General features: G+C 47.0%; 1 protein-coding gene across 2 annotated transcripts in view; it reads left to right on the forward strand.

The window, feature by feature from the left end:
* smap1 (small ArfGAP 1) overlaps positions 1-17,500 on the forward strand; it is a 90,555-nt gene that overhangs the window by 18,317 nt on the left and 54,738 nt on the right. For both annotated transcript variants that reach the window (XM_030770409.1, XM_030770410.1), the window contains exons 2-4: positions 3,740-3,873; positions 6,276-6,361; positions 11,994-12,072. In XM_030770409.1, coding sequence (XP_030626269.1) covers positions 3,740-3,873; positions 6,276-6,361; positions 11,994-12,072 — 299 coding nt within the window. The remainder of the gene's footprint in view (positions 1-3,739; positions 3,874-6,275; positions 6,362-11,993; positions 12,073-17,500) is intronic.

Here is a 17,500-nt window from a genome sequence, read left to right on the forward strand (position 1 = left end):
TGCTGCAGCCAGCTGCTCAGAGAGAGAGAGAGGGAGAGAGAGTGGTGGAGGTGGGGAGAGAACGAGAGCGAAAGGAAAGAGAGACAGGATGCGTAGCTTGTCTGAGATGCGGCCGTTTCCATGCCATACACTAGAGGCTACTTTTAAAGCACACAGGGACAGAGGAAATCAGAGACAGAAGACACAGGGACAGAGGAAATCAGAGACAGAGGACACAGGGACAGAGGAAATCAGAGACAGAGGAAATCAGAGACAGAAGACACAGGGACAGAGGAAATCAGAGACAGAGGACACAGGGACAGAGGAAATCAGAGAGAGGACACAGGGACAGAGGAAATCAGAGATAGAGGACACAGGGACAGAGGAAATCAGAGACAGAGGACACAGGGACAGAGGAAATCAGGGACAGAGGAAATCAGAGACAGAGGACACAGGGACAGAGGAAATCAGAGACAGAGGAAATCAGAGACGGAGGACACAGGGACAGAGGAAATCAGAGACAGAGGACACAGAGACAGAGGAAATCAGAGAGAGAGGACACAGGGACAGAGGAAATCAGAGACGGAGGACACAGGGACAGAGGAAATCAGAGACAGAGGACACAGGGACAGAGGAAATCAGAGACAGAGGAAATCAGAGACAGAGGACACAGGGACAGAGGAAATCAGAGACAGAGGACACAGGGACAGAGGAAATCAGAGACAGAAGACACAGGGACAGAGGAAATCAGAGACAGAAGACACAGGGACAGAGGAAATCAGAGACAGAGGACACAGGGTCAGAGGAAATCAGAGACAGAAGACACAGGGTCAGAGGAAATCAGAGACAGAAGACACAGGGACAGAGGACACAGGGACAGAGGAAATCAGAGACAGAAGACACAGGGACAGAGGACACAGGGACAGAGGAAATCAGAGACAGAAGACACAGGGACAGAGGACACAGGGACAGAGGAAATCAGAGATAGAGGACACAGGGACAGGAAATCAGAGACAGAGGACACTGGGACAGAGGAAATCAGAGACAGAGGACACTGGGACAGGAAATCAGAGAGAGAGGACACTGGGACAGAGGAAATCAGAGACAGAGGACACTGGGACAGGAAATCAGAGAGAGAGGATACAGGGACAGAGGAAATCAGAAGCTTGTTCTGTCTCTCACGTCACGCTCAGCGCTGTCTCTCTGTTTCATGGCTGCACTCATGCCCAGACCCCTGTGTGTGGAGAAACAGAGAAAATACAGGCCAGAGATGAATGAGCAAAGTAGTCTCTGTTTCCTGAAAAAAGACTGTAAATTTCTGGGCTCTGTTTCGCCCGTCAGAGACATGCAGGAGAAGGACTCTGAAGCCCCGTGGACCGTGAACGAAACAGAGAGAGGGAGAGAGAGAGGGAGAGAGAAAGACAGCACAGGCAGGCAGGGAGGGAATGACTATTCAGAGTCCAGTCTTGTGTGGAGTTTACACAGCGGAGCAGTGCTGGTTCACCCAGCCCAACACTCAACACTCCAGTCAATGACAAATTAACCCACTTTAATTCACGGGTGAAATCTGCAGCTCCCTGCGCGACGGCGTGAGACACCATCTCAGGGCTTTATATTGGCCTAATAAATCTCAGCGGCTGACAGAGAAGGCCCCGCCCCCACGCAGCCAGCTGGATAACAGTTTGGGTGTTTGGTAGATAACGGTGTTATGTGAAGTCATTTGCTGGTTACAGGGTTTTTTTGGGGTTTTTTTCGTGGAGTTTACGCGATGGTTCCTGGGTCTTATCGGCCTCTTCGCTCTCTGTCGCACGCTTTTGTTAGCCGCGGTAGGAACAGAGCCCCTGATAGCCATTAATATCCTGAGTAATCGTGCAGCAGGGAGAGTGAGTAATGAGCAGGTTTAAAAAATGAAGAGCCTACGCCACAATGTTTGTTATGCTAATGGTTTTTCCTTATTGTATGTGTGTATCTGTGTGTATGCCTCTGTCTGTGTGTGTGTGTGTCTGTGTGTATCGGTGTCAGTGTGTGTGTGCTTCTGCCCGTTGGCGAGATGAGTGGGTGGTAACGCCAGGGTCGTGGGGAAAAGTTCCCCTCTTTTCTCACTGCCCAGAAGGCACCAGGGCCTGTGCCAGCCAGTCTGAGTGAATTTAAAGCCTTTCTTTTCTTCAGACCCCACCTCCCCTCCCAACCGCTTTCTCTTCCGCTGCCACGGATACCGTGTCCGTGCCGAGAGAGAGACACAGCTCTTTGAATTGGATCTGTCCTAAAATGGCTGACAGGTGTAGCTAAAGCCAGCGAGGGCGGCCGCGCGGGTGAGAGGCAGAAATCTATTTCCCAGCATCCCCGTGATTTATAGCCCGTCAGGCTCCGTGGGCCTGGGAACGGCAGGCCAGTGAAGAGCTGTCAGGGCCCCGCGCTCACACGTCTCATGGCCCCCCCCCCCCCCCCCCCCCCAGCTCCCTCACCGGTCTGTCCAGACTGACTGTCACTATCGACCGCTCTGCTTCTCTCTCTTCCTCTTTCATGGGGTTTTGAACAGAGGACACCCCCCCCCCCCCTTCAGATGCAGGTTTAACACCGTCACAGACCAGAGCTGGAGCACCTTCCTTCTCTACAGCGGTCAGGACATGTGGTGCCCTGGGAACAGCCTTGTACATGATGCAGGGTGTTTGTGTTGTTGCTGTTGCTTGAAAGTAAAAATGTGGTCGCGTTATTCTGCAGTGTTACGAGTAAATAACACAGGTTCAGAACTGTTCAGCTTCACGCAACTGATTTCATGCCACCACCAATCAGCACGCAGACATCTGGTCACATGTGCGTTCATATGCTGATATTCCTGCCGTAATTAAGCCATGCCGCTGTTACAGCAGTTCCCTTAAGTTCAAATTGGCCCAGTTCAGAACTTTCAGGAATATAAACTCTCCTTGTTGAGTACTTATGCTGTCTTTTGATGTAATATCAAGAGGTGCCATTCACAGTACAGTTATACGCAGTGTCACTGAATACAGCCCCCAGGTTTGTCATAATGATTAATCTGATGGGTTGTTGAGCACGATATCGTAAACATAAAGTTGCGTGAAATGGCATCATGTGCAGTCAGCTGCTGCGGGTTGCGTGAATTTTGCCTCGTGTAACGGCAGAGCCTTTCGAGAAGACTTTTGGCGACGAGTTCTGGACCGGTCCAGTGCCCCCTCTGCCCAGCACGCTGCAGCTCAGAGCTCTGTACCCTCTGGATCTCTCTCCTGCTCTCACACCCCTGATTCAGCTCTTTGGCTAATGATCCAGGCCTTTAACAGCTGAGGCCCATGTGTCATTAAGTCAGAGAGAGAGAGACAGAGAGAGAGAGAGAGATAGGGAGAGAGAGACAGGGAGAGAGAGACAGAGACAGACAGACAGAGAGAGAGAGACAGATGCACTCTGCAGAGCCCTGGGACTCACAACAAACAGTAGTGTGAAACGCTGGACTAGACAAGTTAGTACCAGTGGCATGTTATATCCAGAACATGTCATATGCCAACTGAATGATAACACGGTGAAGCTGATTGACTCTGAACAGTGAAAACCCACTTCACGTTGTGTGTGTGTGTGTTTTTTTTTTCCTGTATGGTGGTGTTTTTTGTTAGTCTGTCAGGGATATCACAAGTTGTCTTGTAAGTCTAAAAAAAAAAAACTCTCACTCTCTCTCTCTCTTTCTGTCTCTGTCTCTCTGTCTCTGTCTCTCTCTCTGTCTCTCTCTCTCTCTGTCTGTCTCCCTGGACAGGGCCACGATGGGCCTCCTGGAACCTTGGTGTATTTATTTGTATCCGATGTGCCGGCATCCACCGGAACCTGGGAGTGCACATATCACGCGTCAAATCCGTCAACCTGGACCAATGGACCCCAGAGCAGATCCAGGTAAGCCTCTCTGTGTGTGCTATGCCACACCCCTTCACCATGGAAACCAGCTCTAAAAGACCTCATTGGCTTAGCGGAGGACCAATCAGACACCCAGCTTCAAACTCAGACTGTCAAGTCAAATGTGTAATTCAGTATTCAGTCAGAGGGGTGTCCGCTGTGCAGTCTATCTATTGGATCAGTGTCAGTTATTATATCAGCCTGTGTGTGTGTGTATGTGTGTGTGTTCCATTCCGGAGTATAATCTCATTCAAAAGTCATTTCTAACAGCCAAAGTTTGTGAATCCATATCTGTTAGGGGTGTAACAATTCGCCGATACGAACTGGAAACGTGTTTTAACGTTAAAGATGCGACTGCATTGATACACGGACCCCTAGATCGATCCAAATGTAGCATGAGCCGCTTGATGGCCCGATCCTAGTTACGAGTCGGTCGACTGAAGCTTTGCTGCTAATTCTACTTTAGTATAAACTAAGCTGCCGCGGAGAAGTCACTGATTTAACGTTACAAATCCATATTACGTTCAAATTATTAATGACCACCTCTCATTCGCTAATAAATCTGCACAGTGTCTTGCGTTGACCTTTTACCTTTTACGTGAGTAATGGTAGCGTTGCGTGCGAGGTGAAAACAAGAACAACATGTCCGACAACGCCGACGCGGTTTACAGCGCACCATCAAATCTGAAATGTAAAGTTTGGAAGACATTTGGATTTTATAAGAGGGAAGGAAAATTGGACAGAAGTCTGGACATTTGTTAAGGTCTGTAGAGCAGCGGTTAAGTACAGCGGTAGCACGACAAATCTTAGCACTCACCTGGTGAGACGGCATGGTGAGGGCTATGGGGACGACAGGCTTCAGTTTATATTCTTAATGTCAAAATGTTTTTCGTACAGTAAGACTTTTTTTTTCTAACTGTGTATATAGGAAAAGTAATAAACACAATGACATGTAATTCTGAAATGATGCATTTGTCTTCCATTTTTTTCCCGTGTCATAAAGTAACAAAAATACATGGGATTCCCTGGTGTTTTATGAAACGTATCTATTTGAAGGTAGGCAATGCCACTTTTAGAGCTGGCTTATTTTAATATTTAATGGAAACAAATTTTGACATTAAACAAACTGTTTCAGATTGCATCATATCGCATCGCATCGCATCGAATCGTTCCATATTAAAATATATCATCCCTGAATTGTATCGTAGCCCATGTATCTAGATACGTATCGGATCGTCTTATAAGGGAGAGGTGCACACCCCTAATGTCTGTGTTATTTTTAGCCAGTAAATCAACTTGAACCCTTTATCCATACAGCAACCCCCTCCCCCACTTTGTAATATGTGTGAGTGTGTGAAAATATATGTGTGAGCGTGCGCGTGTGTGTGTGCATGCGTGAGATAGGCTGGTCTCTGTTTCCGGAAAGCTCCGTGTTGGATGATTTATTCCCTGGTATTGGACAGAGCTGTATATCGAGAGCTGCACATCTCCTCTGAATGCTAATTGACATTTTAATGGCTAATTAGTTCTTGATGGGTAATTACTCGTCTGTTTTCTTCCTCCCTTACCCGTCTTTCGATCAAATCCATCATACTCCGCTTAATTTGCCTTTGACAGTATCGGCTGATTAAGTGCGCGCGCACGCGCCCGTGTGTGTGTGTGTGTGTGTGTGTGTGTGTTGTGTGTGTGTGTGTGAGTGTGTGTGTGTGTTTGTTTTTGTGTTTATATGTGTGTGTGTGTGTGTGTGTGTGTGTGTTTGTGTGTGTGTGTGTGTGTGTGTGTGTTTGTGTGTGTGTGTTTGTGTGTGTGTGTGTGTGTTTGTTTTTGTGTTTATATGTGTGTGTGTGTGTGTGTGTGTGTGTGTTTGTGTGTGTGTGTTTGTGTGTGTTTGTGTGTGTGTGTGTGTGTTTGTTTTTGTGTTTATATGTGTGTGTGTGTGTGTGTGTGTGTGTTTGTGTGTGTTTGTGTGTGTGTGTGTGTGTGTGTGTTTGTGTGTGTGTGTGTGAGTGTGTGTGTGTGTTTGTTTTTGTGTTTATATGTGTGTGTGTGTGTGTGTGTGTGTGTGTGTGTTTGTGTGTGTGTGTGTGAGTGTGTGTGTGTGTTTGTTTTTGTGTTTATATGTGTGTGTGTGTGTGTGTGTGCGCCCAGTAAAAGTATTGCCAGTTAAAGCTTAATTCAATCAGTTTGTCATTGAGCCATGTGCAAGGCCGTAAAACACTGGGAAGTCTTTCACTGAACCAGACAGTGAGCAGTGTCCGTGTTCTCTTTTTTAATTAACAGCTGTCTTTCACGCGTGTAATGGTCCGGACACCTTTTTATTAATTCGGTAGGAAGTTCTGAGGCACTCAAATGTGGTTTTTTTTTTTTTTTTTCCCTCTGTTTTTTTGTGTTTCTCTGTTCAGAGCGTGCAGAGTATGGGCAACACCAAGGCCAGACTGCTGTATGAGGCTCACCTGCCAGAGAACTTCAGACGACCACAAACTGACCAGTATCCTTCTCAAAGTGTGCATGTTTGTGTACAGGTGTGTGTGTGTGTCCGTGTGTGTGTGGGTCTGTGTGCGTATGCGTCTGTGTGTGTGTGTGTGTGTGCCTTCGTGTCTGTGTTTTTTGCAGGCACTGTTAAGCACCTGTTGTGCTGGGCGTGAGAGCCGGCCCGCGCTCAGGCCTGACTGATCTCTGTGACTGGGCTGGTCTGGTCTGGTCTGACTGAGCTCTGTGGCTGGTCTGGTCTGACTGAGCTCTGTGACTGGACTGGTCTGGTCTGACTGAGCTCTGTGACTGGGATGGTCTGGTCTGACTGAGCTCTGTGACTGGACTGGTCTGGTCTGACTGAGTCTCTGTTACTGGACTGGTCTGGTCTGACTGAGCTCTGTGACTGGCCTTAGTCTGGTTCTGCCTGAAGCTTCTGTGACTGGACTGGTCTGGTCTGACTGGAGCTCTGTGACTGGACTGGTCTGGTCTGACAGCTCTGTGACTGGGCTGGTCTGGTCTGACTGAGCTCTGTGACTGGCTGGTCTGGTCTGACTGGGCTGGTCTGGTCTGACTGAGCTCTGTGACTGGACTGGTCTGGTCTGACTGAGCTCTGTGACTGGACTGGTCTGGTCTGACAGCTCTGTGACTGGACTGGTCTGGTCTGACTGAGCTCTGTGACTGGGCTGGTCTGGTCTGACTGAGCTCTGTGACTGGGCTGGTCTGGTCTGACTGAGCTCTGTGACTGGACTGGTCTGGTCTGACTGAGCTCTGTGACTGGACTGGTCTGGTCTGGTCTGACTGAGCGCTGTGACTGGTCTGGTCTGACTGAGCTCTGTGACTGGACTGGTCTGACTGAGCTCTGTGACTGGACTGGTCTGGTCTGACTGAGCTCTGTGACTGGACTGGTCTGGTCTGACTGAGCTCTGTGACTGGTCTGGTCTGGTCTGACTGAGCTCTGTGACTGGTCTGGTCTGGTCTGACAGCTCTGTGACTGGGCTGGTCTGGTCTGACTGATCTCTGTGACTGGGCTGGTCTGGTCTGACTGGGCTGGTCTGGTCTGACTGGGCTGGTCTGGTCTGACTGAGCTCTGTGACTGGGCTGGTCTGGTCTGACTGAGCTCTGTGACTGGGCTGGTCTGGTCTGACTGAGCTCTGTGACTGGACTGGTCTGGTCTGACTGAGCTCTGTGACTGGACTGGTCTGGTCTGGTCTGACTGAGCGCTGTGACTGGTCTGGTCTGACTGAGCTCTGTGACTGGGCTGGTCTGGTCTGACTGAGCTCTGTGACTGGGATGGTCTGGTCTGACTGAGCTCTGTGACTGGACTGGTCTGGTCTGACTGAGCTCTGTGACTGGGTTGGTTAAGAGGCTTTGGTATGGTAATGCAGGCCAATCTCTCAGCCTTTCTCACATCAGATCTTTTTACATTAGCCTCCAGCCCTGAATCACACACACAACTCAACGCACCGCTGCAGGGCCAGCAGACGCAGGTTTTTGTCAATGCGTGTGTGTGTGTCTGAGACAGGGAGACGGAGAGAGAGAGACAGAGAGAGGGAGAGGGAGAGAGAGGGACAGAGAGAGGGAGAGGGAGAGAGAGACAGAGAGAGGGAGAGAGAGAGAGGGAAATGTCTTGCTGGAGCTTTATGGAGCTATGTGTGTGTGTGTGTGCGCGTGCACAGGCGTGTGTGTGGTTATTACAGTGACTCAGTCTCTTTTTCACTGCAGTGAGACATGCAGACACATGTTAGTAAACTGTCTTTACGCTTGTGAGTTTGCTGATGTGACCTTTCTCAAGCTTCCTAACCTCGCGGCTCCCCTGAGGCGTTCAGCAGGGAAGACTGCTGAGCTTTTCAACACACATTAATGCAGAAGTCTTCACCCCAAATGAATAAGAATTAACTCTGAAAAAAGTGTCTGCAAAACCAATAGATGTAAATCTGATATTGAATTGTCCTCTCTTAGGCCAAGGCTGTGAGCGGGGAGACCACATGAACTTAGCTCACCTTTGTGTGTGTGCGCGTGCGCGTGTGTGTCTGTGCATATGTGTGTGTGTGCGCGTGTGTATGTGTGCGCACGCGCGTGTGTATGTGTGCGCACGCGCGTGTGTCTGTCTGTCTGTGTGTGTGTGCGTGCGTGCGTGCGTGCGTGTGTGTGTGTGCGTGCGTGCATGCGTGTGTGTGTCGACTTGGCTAATTCCATGTTCTTCTCTGTGGTGCTTTTTACACAGCCTAATTGAATTTCCTTGGCAAACTGCTCTTATCTACACCTCTACACCGCTTGTGTGTGTGTGTGTGTGTGTGTGTGTGGTTATGGAAATGCCTTCGTTGGTATGCTGACCATAGCAGTACAATACTCTTAAGCGTCAAAATGGATTAATGGGGTGGTGTTGGGGAGCTCCGTCCAGAAATAGGCTTTGATACAATTGGCTTTGTCGGAGGTGGAGTTTTTCCGGTTGGAGTTTCCCATCCAGCGCCGTAGCTCTTTGGTTCTCTGGGAGATTTTTTTTTATTCCGTGTGGCTTGGTCACGCTCGCTGGTCCGGCTTCTCATTCCTCTCTCTTAATGATCTCACTAATGGAATTCTTCACCACATTAGTGTGAGAGTTAGTGAGAAAGAGCACAGAGAGGAAATTTGGTAAAAGGCAATCTTTTTTTTTTTTTTTTTTTTTAAAGAAGATAAATGAATTTACTCACAGTGCATGGCAGACATGATCTTGTTTGGGGACTGAGTGTGTGTGTGTGTGTGTGTGTGTGTGTGTGTGTCTGTCTGTCTGTCTGTCTGTCCGTCCATATCTGTCTGTCTGTCTGTCTGTCCGTCCATATCTGTCTGTCTGTGTGTCTGTCTGTGTGTGTTTGTGTGTATGTGTGTGTGTGTGTCTGTCTGTCTGTGTCTGTCTGTGTTTGTGTGTGCATGTGTGTGTGCATGTGTGTGTGCATGTGTGTGTGCATGTGCGTGTGTCTGTCTGCCTGCCTGCCTGCCTGTGTGTTTGTGTGTGTGTGTATGTGTGTGTGTGTGTCTGTCTGTCTGTCTGGTGCCATCATCTCCTCCTTATGTCTCCATAATGTTGAGTCATTATCATTTTCATACGCACTTTGTGTAATGGGTTTTGATTTATGATTATTGATTCGTTTTAAAGCAGTGTTTTGTAGCTGTGTTTAAATTTGAGATTGTTGGCTGCATTTTGAGGCGTATTAAGGATGGTGCCTTTTGAGAGTGGTCATTAGGAAAACTAATTGAATGGTCTAATTCAGAGAACACACATTGAGTCATTGAAGGGTTTATCGATTGCTCATTGTACAGTTTAGGCTAAATTTCAGTTAATCAGCGCTGTGTTCAAACTGTCCTCTTCTTCTGCTCTCTCTTACTTAAAATAATATTCGCTTCAGTTATTCATCTATTCACCCGCTCACATTTTCTTTATCAACCCCTTCCTCCACCCCCTCTCTTTTTCTCTCTTTCTCTCTCTCTGTCTCTCCCTCTCTCTCTCTCACCCCCCCCCCACCTCCAACTTCCAACTTCCAACCTCTCCCTGTTCACCCACCCACTTTCTCCTCTTAAGTCCTTGGCCCCAGTGAATCAGCTCTCTCTCTCTCTCTCTCTCTCTCTCTCTCTCTCTCTCTCTCTCTCTCTCTCTCTCTGTCTCTCTCTCTCTCTCTCTCTGTCTCTCTCTCTCTCTCTCTCTCTCTCCCCCCTTTCTTTCTTCTTTCTTTTTTCTCTCTCTCTTTCTTTCTTCTCTCTTTTTTCTCTCTCTCCTTCAGTGCATGGCTCCTGACTCCCCACCACTAATGTAAATGACATCATAAATAAAGATGTGCTTACAGAAGCCTGAACTGCAGGCCCCCCCCCCCCCCCCCACACACACACACACACTCTTTCTTTCTGTCTCTTTTTCTCTCTAATGAGTTCTCCCCTCCAAAACCCACATCTCTCCTCAGCGTCTCTCCTCCCTGGAGAGGAACGCCACTGGTGCTCCTCTCTGTTTTTTTGGGGTTTTTTTTTTAACTCCCATGACTCAAAGTGTAATAATGTTCTGTCCTTTTGCTTTGGGACATGATGTGTATTGTAGTTCCTCTACTCAGAGTGCCTCTTCTATCTTCTCTTCTCTCTCTTTCTCCTCTCTCCCTGTGTTATGTCGTTTCCTGTCTCTACGGTAACCTCTATGTCAGATGACTTCCTGTTTTATTGAATCTTTCTCTCACTCTGTCTCCCGTTCTCTCTCTCTCTCTCTCTCTCTCCTGCTCTCCTTTTCTCTTTTTCTGTCTTTCTGTCTCAGCCCTCCCACCTCCTCCCCTGATCCATTTTTCATCAGGTGTACCATTGTGTTGTGATCAAAGTTTCATGAAGGTGTGAATGCATTATAGCTTGAGGACCTGACGCCCCCGGACTGTCTGTCTGCTTCACACCTCCTCTGTCACAATGTGACGCATGCACTGCCTGTCAGAGGGTGTGTTTGCATGCGCGTGCGTGTGCGTACATGCATGTGTGTGTGTGTGTGCGTGTGTGCGTGTGTGTGTGTGTGTGCGCGTGTGTGTGTGTGCGTGTGTGAGTGTGTGCGCGCGCGTGTGTGTGCGCGTGCGCGTGCATGCGTGTGTGTGCGTGTGTGCGCTCTTTTTGGCTTTATGGTGTGATGTTGGTTTTCTGTTTGGGACTGGCTGTGTATTGTCCCTGGCTTTATGATGCGTGCATGTGCATGCGTGTGTGTGCATGCGCACGCGTGTCTGTATTTCTGCACTGCCCGCTCCCTGTGTTGTGTGTGGCTCTTATTTCAGTCTAGTGGGATCAGAGGGAGATGGGATACCTGTGTGTGTGTGTGTGTGTGTGTGTGTGTGTGTGGGATCAGAGGGTGATGGGATACCTGAAGCTGCCTTATTGTAAACTCACTTTCTTCTCTCTTTCTCTCTCATTAGCACCATGTTGTGTGCTGTAGGCTGTAGCTGGATGTGTTAGGTGTGAGTCCTGGCTGAGGATGGGGGGGGGGGGGGGTGGAGAAATGAGTGTGGGGGTTGCTGTGTCTAATGATAAGGGAAGGGAGCAGAGGGTCATCTGTGGTCCAGTTCAGCGTCTGACTCAGCGTGTGACTGTGTGCCAGAAACCTCTCTGCACCTGTACCACCAGAGACACTAACAAGGGCCAGTTATTACACTTCCCTCTAGTCACCCAATGAGAAGACTGTTTTAAACACTAATTCATGGGTTGTTCTGATTTTGGGTGAGGATGATGATGATGATGATGATGATGATAGTATTTGTAAATGGAATTGTTTCTACCTGTGTTGTAGAGGAGTATGCTGATTGGGTGTTGCTTAGCAGAGAGGGCTGTAATTCGTCAGCAAGCAAAGCTTTTTAGAGCTGTCCTCCTGTTTCATTCTCAGTCTCTGCTTCACTTAGAGTCAGAGAGTAAAAATCTGTGTGTGTGTGTGTGTGTGTGTGTGTGTGTGAGTGAGGTCTGAAATTACATTTGTCCAGATAGACAAGTAGAATCCAATAACAAATTAAAAAAAATACGGTTCTCAAAATGGGAACTCTAAAAATATTGAAGAAAATGAATACTGAGGATTTTTTCTCATGTTGCTGTCATGTGGTGTAACCATATGTGAATGTCATACAGCGGATCTGTCGTCTGTGAGTCACGTTCCTTAACAGCCGTTCCAGAGCGGTGGAGTTTTTCATCAGGGACAAGTATGAGAAGAAAAAATACTACGACAAGAACGGCGTGAATGGATCCATCAGCGTGAGTATCAGCCTTGGAAGAAACACACGGCGAAAAACACATTTAGTGTCTCTCTTTCAGTGTCTCTGTTTATCCTGTGTCAACGTGTCAATGTAGGCGTCAGACTACTCCATGTCCTAGCCCGTTCTACTTAAACCTAAGGGAGATGGATGACAGAGGTGTGTGTGTGTGTGTGTGATGCGTATTATTTGCCCTAAAAACCCATTTCACAGGTGATGTTCTGAGTGATGTTAAACTGCCCCAGCGTGATGCTGACTGAGGATGGGAGGGAAAAGAAAAAAAAAAAAAAAGAGAGAGATCTGTTCACTGTAGTTGCTCTGTCGACCCATTCTACAGATCAGTGATCCCTAGACAGTCAGTTACACCGCTGGACTTCTGGGGCTGCAACCTGATAGGACAGCAGAACAGGGTGGAGGTGCGACCTGATAGGACAGCAGAACAGGGTGGAGGTGCGACCTGATAGGACAGCAGAACAGGGTGGAGGTGCGACCTGATAGGACAGCAGAACAGGGCAAGTGCGACCCGATAGGACAGCAGAACAGGGTGGAGGTGCGACCTGATAGGACAGCAGAACAGGGTGGAGGTGCGACCCGATAGGACAGCAGAACAGGGTGGAGGTGCGACCCGATAGGACAGCAGAACAGGGTGGACGGAGGTGGAAGTCCAAACACAGGACATGGGCTAAAGGTTGAGTTGTCTGTTTTGAGTCCACTGGCCAATCAGAGCCACTTCCATTTGAGGAACCCGGAAAAAGAGGCTATGCTCACCCTCCCATTGGCTGACTAAATGACCAGTCAGACAGTCCTTCCATAGGGAACTAACACAGAAAATAAAGTGTCCTCTCTCAGTCCAGGAGTGATGGTTTTAGAAGGCTCCTAAAGCTCTCCCATCCTGTTTTCCTTTGTTTATGTTTGTTTGTTTGTTTGTTTGTTTGATTGTTTTAAACACAGCTTGCCTCAGTGCAATCAGTCAAATCCTCAGACAAGCCATTACATGCTACTCCTCCGTGTCTCTCCTGGCCTCTCTCTCTCTCACCCTGCTCGGTCACGACCCAGGTCATTTAGAGAACTCCGACTGTGCCTCAGACCTTCTCTAATCGCCCAATCAATGCTGGGGATCTACCGCAGTTTAACCGTGCATAAACTCAACCCACTCACACAGATACTGACCCAAATGGCCCTGTTACTGAGGTTCTTAAGGAGCTGCTTGCTTTTCCTCAGAGCTGAAATCTAATTTATGAAATGCGAAAACTCCACTCACCCCTCTGTGCACTGATGCTTTCACCCTAAACACACTCTCTCTCTCTCCCTCTCACCATCTAAAAACACACACGCCCAGTCAGAGGTAAACAAGATGGTTTGGTCCAATTAGAGCTGATTCTCTCCGCTGCCCTGTGGAAGTCTAACCTTTCCTGTCCGACCCGTCAGAGTCGACCAGTCAGTGCATATGGACAGCCACTGGTACACACGACCGACCACAAGGTTTCCAGTAAAGAGACCGTCTGTTTCTGCCAGAGCCTCCTCAGACTGACAGGAGTCACATGGTCAGGGCACACAACGACACGCACCACAAGCATACAGTCCTGCCCTCTACCAGGAGGGAGAGAGATGGAGAGAGATGGAGAGAGAGAGGGGGAGAGAGAGAGAGAGGGAAGAGAGAGAGAGAGAGAGAGAGAGAGGGAGAGAGAGAGAGAGAGAGAGAGAGAGAGGGAGAGAGAGAGAGAGAGGGAGAGAGAGAGAGAGAGAGAGAGAGGGAGAGAGAGAGAGAGAGAGAGAGAGAGAGAGAGAGAGAGAGAGAGAGAGGGAAGGTAAAGAAAGAAGTCGGAGCAGGAGAAATAAGTAGTGGAGAGAGAGAGAGAGAAAAGGAGTGAGAGAGGAGAAGGGAGAGAGTGGTGAGGAGTGGCGTGTGGAAGAGTGATGTTATGCACTGAGGTGCTGCCTGCAGTCAAACTCTGATTTCTGTTCTGTCTCATCCTTCCACAGCACCATCTCCTTTTATATGCAAATGAATTATTAAAAACACCTCGTTATCAGTTTAAGGCATTTTGCAGAGCTTGAGAGAAGGGGAAAGAGAGAGAGGTAGAGAGAGAGAGAGAGAGAGAGAGAGAGAGAGAGAGTAAAGAACAGAGTGCCTTTTAGGTTTAAAAACGACTTTCAGAGATCAGAGCGAAGAGAAGAAGCTGCATATGTTACCCAAGAGAGTAAAGCTGGAACAGCTGAGGATTCACACAGCACATCTGTGAGTGTGTGTGTGAGTGTGTGAGTGTGTGTGTGTGTGTGTGTGTGTGTGTGAGTGTGTGAGTGTGTGTGTGTGTGTGTGTGAGTGTGTGAGTGTGTGAGTGTGTGAGTGTGTGAGTGTGTGTGAGTGTGTGTGTGAGAGAGAGACAGAGAAAGAGCATTTTAAACTACACGGATGTTGTTCTGCCTGTTTTACTCAGACTGAATGTAATGTAGATAATTGCATGGATTCATTGTGCCTCTTTGTGTGAGTGAGTTTTGAGACAGTATAGGCTCACCTACATGCTGATGTGGGTTTCTGCGTGGGCTTTGTTTAGGAACAGTGTTTCTCTGTCTGTGTGTGTGTTCCTGTGTGCATGTGACAGAAGACGGTCCCTGTTTCAGTTCCCGCATTAATGATGTGCCCAACAATCATCTTTACATTAAAACCCCCCCAGCCATTCCTGTGTGACTTAATGTGGTACCATAGATTACAATGTGCAGTCTAATACTGCGTGAAAGTGGATAACAGTGGATATCAGTGACAAAAACCAACAACATGCAATGGCCCACCAGAACCATGAGGTTATATGAAAGACATATATATACATGCATGGTAATAGAGATATTAATATAGAGATATTACTCTGTGTGTGTGTAATTATATATATATAGAGAGAGAGAGAGAGAGAGAGAGAAAGAGAGAGAGAGAGAGAGATGCATAGATATATAGATATATAGATATAAATATAGAGAGAGATAGATAGATAGACAGACAGATAGATATATATGCATAGAGACAGATATAGATATATTATGTGTTACTCACTATTTCATAAAAAGGATTTTGTCTTTTAAATTTATGATATGTGAAAAATGTTCCTTTGTGAGAATTGCAAGGCACATCAGTGTAATCTTCCTCAAAGAGCACAAACATAAACAGAATAGACTGGTCCCATTGAAATGCTGTTATTTCACTTTCAGCTAAATTAATTGGCTATGCTGATATATTGTGTTTGATACAGCACAAGTGAAAAAATAATGATTGATTTTTAAATTTTTTTTTACGTTTTTGCTCTTATTCTTGAAATTCTGGCTTTAATCTCGACATTTCAACTTTATTCACAAGATACAATTTTGGTTTTGTTCTTGAAATACCATTTTGACTTAAATCTTGAAACTTGGACTTTTTTTTCCTCAAAGTTTCAAATATAATCTCAATTACAATGGTGACATTATTTTTGAAGTTTGATCTTAAAATCTGGAGTTTGTTCACAAAATTAACTTGAACTGAGATTAAAGTAGAAAATTCGAGAATAAAAGCAAAATTTCAAGTTAAATCTCTAACTAAAATCTCTAACTATCATTCTTAACATTTTTATTGGTTTTATTGTGTTTTTATGCGGCCCTAATACTCTGTGATCTCGTCTGTATAATATCTCTTTAATTCTCTCGTTCTTTTGCATTGTTTTTGTTCATACATTAGAAAAGCATTCCCCTTGGTCAGTTGGCCAAAGTCGTGTGTGTTACTATGCAGGGCAGGCTTAGGCATGCGCATCACAGGACCACACCACCGTGTCAACCGGAAGTAAAAGCTCATTTACTGGTTAAAAAGTAGTTACTCATTCACAGGTTTTCTTAAAAAGGAATGTTTGTATAGATTACTTTATGGAAAAAACCTAATGAAAAAAACAAACAAACAATGTTATTACAGTTTCCCTGAACCAGTGGCATTATTTAGAATCAAGATAGAAACGTCATAAACTCCTCCCCCCAAAACAGGTATCAGAAATATTTACTGAGCTCTTATTGACCATTAAATCTTAAAACTATTCAACCATATGCGAACACACACCTCTATAGGCTCCTCGGTAAGACTTCACTGTGTATCTCACGTCAAATGAGTTAGGCCAGTAAAGAGCCTGTGTTCTGCCTGTGGGTCTCCACGGTGCAGTTTGGTACCGGTGACAGTACGCGGCACCAGAACCAGACCCGACTCAGCTGTAATGAACGCACAGCTTGGCCTTGGTTCTTTAGCAGTGTTCAGCGTCTCGGGGAAACACCGTGTTCAGCTTTTCCTGGCAGTTAAGTCACAGTGCTGTGGTTCAGCTAGTGTCACCAGATTCGGTTTACTGCCCCGGGCAGGAGAGGAAGGGGACAGGCGAATTCTGATCGAGGTCATTATTTGGTGGTACACCATGGCCCGATGAATCCCTCCTCCCACGCCATCCATATGGGAGTGCGGTGCTGCCAACCTTGCCTTGTCGCCGTGGTGATGTAATTAGGGCATGGACGCCAAGCGTGAAATGAAGGCTTGTGAGAGGGTCGGCTCGGCTCGGCTGGTCCGACTGAAATAACAAAAGCACTTCTCCTGCTCTCTCCGTTCCTCCTTTTACCAGAGGACAGGAGACAATACATTCAGCCCCACCACAAACACACACACACTTAACCTACTCACCTCTCTCTCTCTCTCTCTCCTCACACACACTTAACTTACTCACCTCTCTCTCTCTCTCTCTCTCTCTCTCTCTCTCTCTCCTCACACACACACTTAACTTACCTACCGACCTCTCTCTCTCTCTCTCTCTCTCTCTCTCTCCTCACACACACACTTAACTTACTCACCTCTCTCTCTCTCTCTCTCTCTCTCTCTCTCCTCACACACACACTTAACTTACTCCTCTCTCTCTCTCTCTCTCTCTCTCTCTCTCCTCACACACACACTTAACTTACCTACCGACCTCTCTCTCTCTCTCTCTCTCTCTCTCTCTCCTCACACACACACTTAACTTACTCACCTCTCTCTCTCTCTCTCTCTCTCTCTCTCTCTCTCTCTCTCTCCTCACACACACACTTAACTTACTCACCTCTCTCTCTCTCTCTCTCTCTCTCTCTCTCTCCTCACACACACACTTAACTTACCTACCGACCTCTCTCTCTCTCTCTCCATTCAGTCTCCACATTCAAGTCTTCATGTTTCAGGGTTCACCTTTATTGTTGTTATAACTTGCAAAATAAAAAGAATATTCACTACACCCAGCAGTGCAGCTCGCACAACACAAAACACTACAAATACTATAAAAAAAACCCCCAATGTGAGACAGTACAGTGTAAATATACAAGGTAACGCAGGCAGTACAGTGTAAATATACAAGGTAACGCAGGCAGCACAGTGTAAATATACAAGGTAACGCAGGCAGTACAGTGTAAAT

Source organism: Chanos chanos, chromosome 4, assembly GCF_902362185.1.
Source record: "Chanos chanos chromosome 4, fChaCha1.1, whole genome shotgun sequence".
Taxonomy (NCBI): domain Eukaryota; kingdom Metazoa; phylum Chordata; class Actinopteri; order Gonorynchiformes; family Chanidae; genus Chanos; species Chanos chanos.